This window comes from Leptidea sinapis, chromosome 11 (genome assembly GCF_905404315.1).
Source record: "Leptidea sinapis chromosome 11, ilLepSina1.1, whole genome shotgun sequence".
Classification (NCBI taxonomy): domain Eukaryota; kingdom Metazoa; phylum Arthropoda; class Insecta; order Lepidoptera; family Pieridae; genus Leptidea; species Leptidea sinapis.
This window is the reverse complement of record NC_066275.1, coordinates 14,028,295-14,031,928: the sequence shown is the minus strand read 5'-3', so window position 1 is coordinate 14,031,928 and position 3,634 is coordinate 14,028,295. Positions and strand designations below refer to the sequence as shown.

The 3,634-nt window shown below is 29.6% G+C and overlaps 1 protein-coding gene across 1 annotated transcript; it reads left to right on the top strand.

Moving 5' to 3' along the window:
* The first annotated feature begins 462 nt into the window (after positions 1-462).
* On the top strand, positions 463-2,977 carry LOC126966932 (uncharacterized). Its single transcript, XM_050811243.1, has 2 exons — positions 463-523; positions 1,122-2,977. The coding sequence occupies exon 2, from the start codon at positions 1,126-1,128 to the stop codon at positions 2,611-2,613; it is 1,488 nt and encodes a 495-aa protein (XP_050667200.1). The 5' UTR covers positions 463-523; positions 1,122-1,125; the 3' UTR covers positions 2,614-2,977.
* Positions 2,978-3,634: the final 657 nt, after the last annotated feature.

Here is a 3,634-nt window from a genome sequence, read left to right as displayed (position 1 = left end):
GCTAAGTTGCTCTAGGCTGATTATAAACGCTTAATTAAGTTTAATGTTTAAGGAAAGTTACGTAAAATACTGTCTGATTAGAAATACGGCGATATATTTTGACCTAGGATTAAATAATATCATAGGAATTAGCGTGTAATTGGATCTGGAAATTTATAACTCGATGACGCTTCTCTAATCTAACAATGCACCCACCACTAGTCTGCAGATTACCTATTGAAATTAACTGCATTATACCTGGAATTTAGGTTGTTCATAAAAGGTGGACCTATGCATTTATTATACTTTTTGTGTTTTGGCAAGTTCGCTATATACAACATGAAATATAGACTAAAGTTTTTTCGTTCAATGAAATATACGAATATCATTGGAAAAATTTGAATATACGGATATATGTAAGTTTATAAAAATATTAAAGAGTCTTACTCTCCAACTATTATAAATATAAAGAACGGTAACTTTGAACTCCGAGTGCAATCTTCGACGTTTCATTAGGGTTTCATTAGATTACTGTTACAACAAGGTGATATTGATAACTATCATAATAATTAAACAAACACAACAAACACAAGGGCTATTCATTACAACGTGAAATCAACAGTGACGGTATTATTTAACTAAATTCAACCATTGTGATTTTTGCGCTCAAAGACACTAAGTAAATTTGTGTTGGTGTAAAATAACTTGCGTCGGTAGTTCAAAATCCGTGCTTAATCTTTATGACGTCTGAGCCTATATTTGACGTGGGCTTGTAGCTTGTCACTTCACACATTTCAACCCGGTTATTAATTATTGAATAGCTTTGTTGTTTGACATCGGACTAACGTGTTGATGATTACGGTTCGAATCTTGTTTTCTTTTTTTTTTTTTTTTTTTTTTTTTTTTTTTTTTTTTTTTTTCATTTTTGTAGATATAACGTGTTTTTATTTATATGTTTTGGCCAATTTTAATTTTATTGTTGTTTATTTCATTGGAATTTTATTTGAATCCTTACAGGTACATAATTTATTTTGTATTTTAATTTTTATTAAGGCTTTTTTTTGTAAATAATTGATTGTCCTTTTACATATAATTGATTGAGCATAGATCATAATATTTTCCTATTGTAAATAATATTATAGCAGGATGTATACCAGATCAAAACGAAGGAATATCTGCGCAACATGCACACACACTATAAAAGTGAAAGAATATTTGGAATGTACTAATTGCAATAACACGTTTGACTTAAAATGTGCTAGCATTACTTTAAAAAGATACAATTCAATGTCGACCGATAAGAGACTCAAATGGAAATGTCATAAATGTAGGAAAAGCTCTACACAGGAAATAAAAAATCTTTCAAATACTGAACAGCTGACACAAAGTATCTCGTTAGATAAAACCATTTCAAATATTAGTAATTTATCCAGCAAGAATACTCTCACACTACATAATCAATCATTAGAAAATATAACATTTTGTAGTTCAATGAAAGACCTACATAATTCAACATTCAGAGATGTCAGCACATGTAGTTTACCAGATCTTGGTACTGTCGAAAGCTCACAGGTTTTAGACCTTAAACAGGACTTAGCAACCCTATCTGGGCAATTAGAAAGTGCTCATGAAGAAATTGCCCAACTAAATATAGAAAACACAAAACAAAGAAAGTTAATTGAAGAAAATGAAAAACAAATAAAATTACTTAAAACATTGCTAAGCGACGGTAATTCTTCAATCAACTCCACACCGCTACGAACAAAAACAAAGAAATCTAAACGCACACCGTCAGTAAAATCCTCTATACAGAACAATATAATATCTCATAAAGCAATAGAACAAATACCAATTAATTTAGAAAATGCACCAGCAGTACCACTAAATTCTGAATTTAATAAAAAACTCGCTCAAAAAAGTACCAATATTCAAAGAAAATCAGGAAGAAAAATTTACATTATAGGAAGTCAACAATCTAAAAATTTATCCTCAGCGCTCATTCAGTCGAGAAGAACTAATCCGTATGAAAAATATACAATTGAAGCGTTCATCAAACCCGATGCAACGACAGGGGACATCCTCAAATCTTGTGAGTTGTATGATTTTTCCTGTAACGACAAATTAATATTAACTGTAGGTGAAAATGACTGTGATCCAATTAAAATATCATCTGACTTATATACAAAAATAAATTCTCTACCACAAGTCCATATTATTGTAACTAGTGTGACTTTCAGTAGGCATTTGAATGAACTGAAACTTAATGACATGTTGCGATTGATATGTAACAAGTTTCCTAATTGTACGTTTCTTAATCTCGATGAAAACATTTATCGAAATAACACGCCGTATTATAATATATGCCATAAAATAAATCTCGTAATTGACCAAATAGACTACAATAAAAGGTTTTTGAATTTCAAAAAACAAAGACACATAAATCGTTCCACACTAAAAGGAACGATACCATATTATTTTAAGAAAGTGACTCATGGCGTAACTTCAAAAAATGATCAAACTTTAAATTCATCTCAGGATGCACCAAAGAAGGGAACAATTCCTTTTTATTTTAAACCAAATAAAGTTGATGACAGCAAAAATGGGGAAAAACTGTTTTTTCGTGCCAAAAATTAATAATTCAACATGCACTTGTAAAGTTCTTCACCAAAATGTTGCTGGCTTTCTAGCAAAGAAAGACTTAATAGAAATCATGGTTGAAGATCTGCAAAATACAGATAAAATTGACATACTATGCTTCACGGAAACATTCATTCCAAAAGGGCATGAAAGTAATATAAAACTAAATGGGTATCTGTTAGCATCAAATTACAGTAGAATAAAAAGAAGGGGTGGTGTTTGTATATTAACATCACAAGGGATAGGATCAAAAAATTTAGAATACCTACATACTTTGTGTGAACCGAAAGCATTTGAATGTTGTGGGATAGACATAGTGGACAAAAATTTGTTTATCATTTGTATCTACAGGACACCTGATTCTGATGTAAGTATATTTTTTGAAATCTAAGAACCGTGCTTCAGAAATACTGTAAAAAGAATAAAAAAATTATTATATCAGGAGATTTTAATATTAATACACTGAATTGTAATAAAATCTCTCAACAGTTAAAGCAAATCGTGCAAAACTTTAACTTTAGATTACACATTAATCTACCAACGAGAAATAGCACATGCATTGATCATATAATAAGTAATATTGATGGCGCTATAGGTTCTTTACATAATTACGATATTTCTGACCATAACACAGCACAAATTCTAAGTTTCGAAAGTGTTAACATTAAAAATAAAATATCTATGTTTATGTACAAACGTAATTATAGTAATTATAATATTGAGATATTCAAAAATTACCTAAAAAGCTTGTCGTTCAATGAAGTCTATGAAGAAAAAAATTTCAATAACGCTTTTAGCAAATTTCATTTCTTAGTAACTCTATTATATAGACTTTGTTTTCCGAGGATAAAAATTAAAAATATGGAATCCAATGGAAAGCCCAAATGGATAACTAAAGGTATTCGAATAAGCTGTAAAATAAAAAGAGTATTAAGATATAGAAAATGTAGAAAAAAAGACGATAGCAATAAGAATAATTATTTGAAATATGCAAGAACACTTAAATATTGTATTGCCA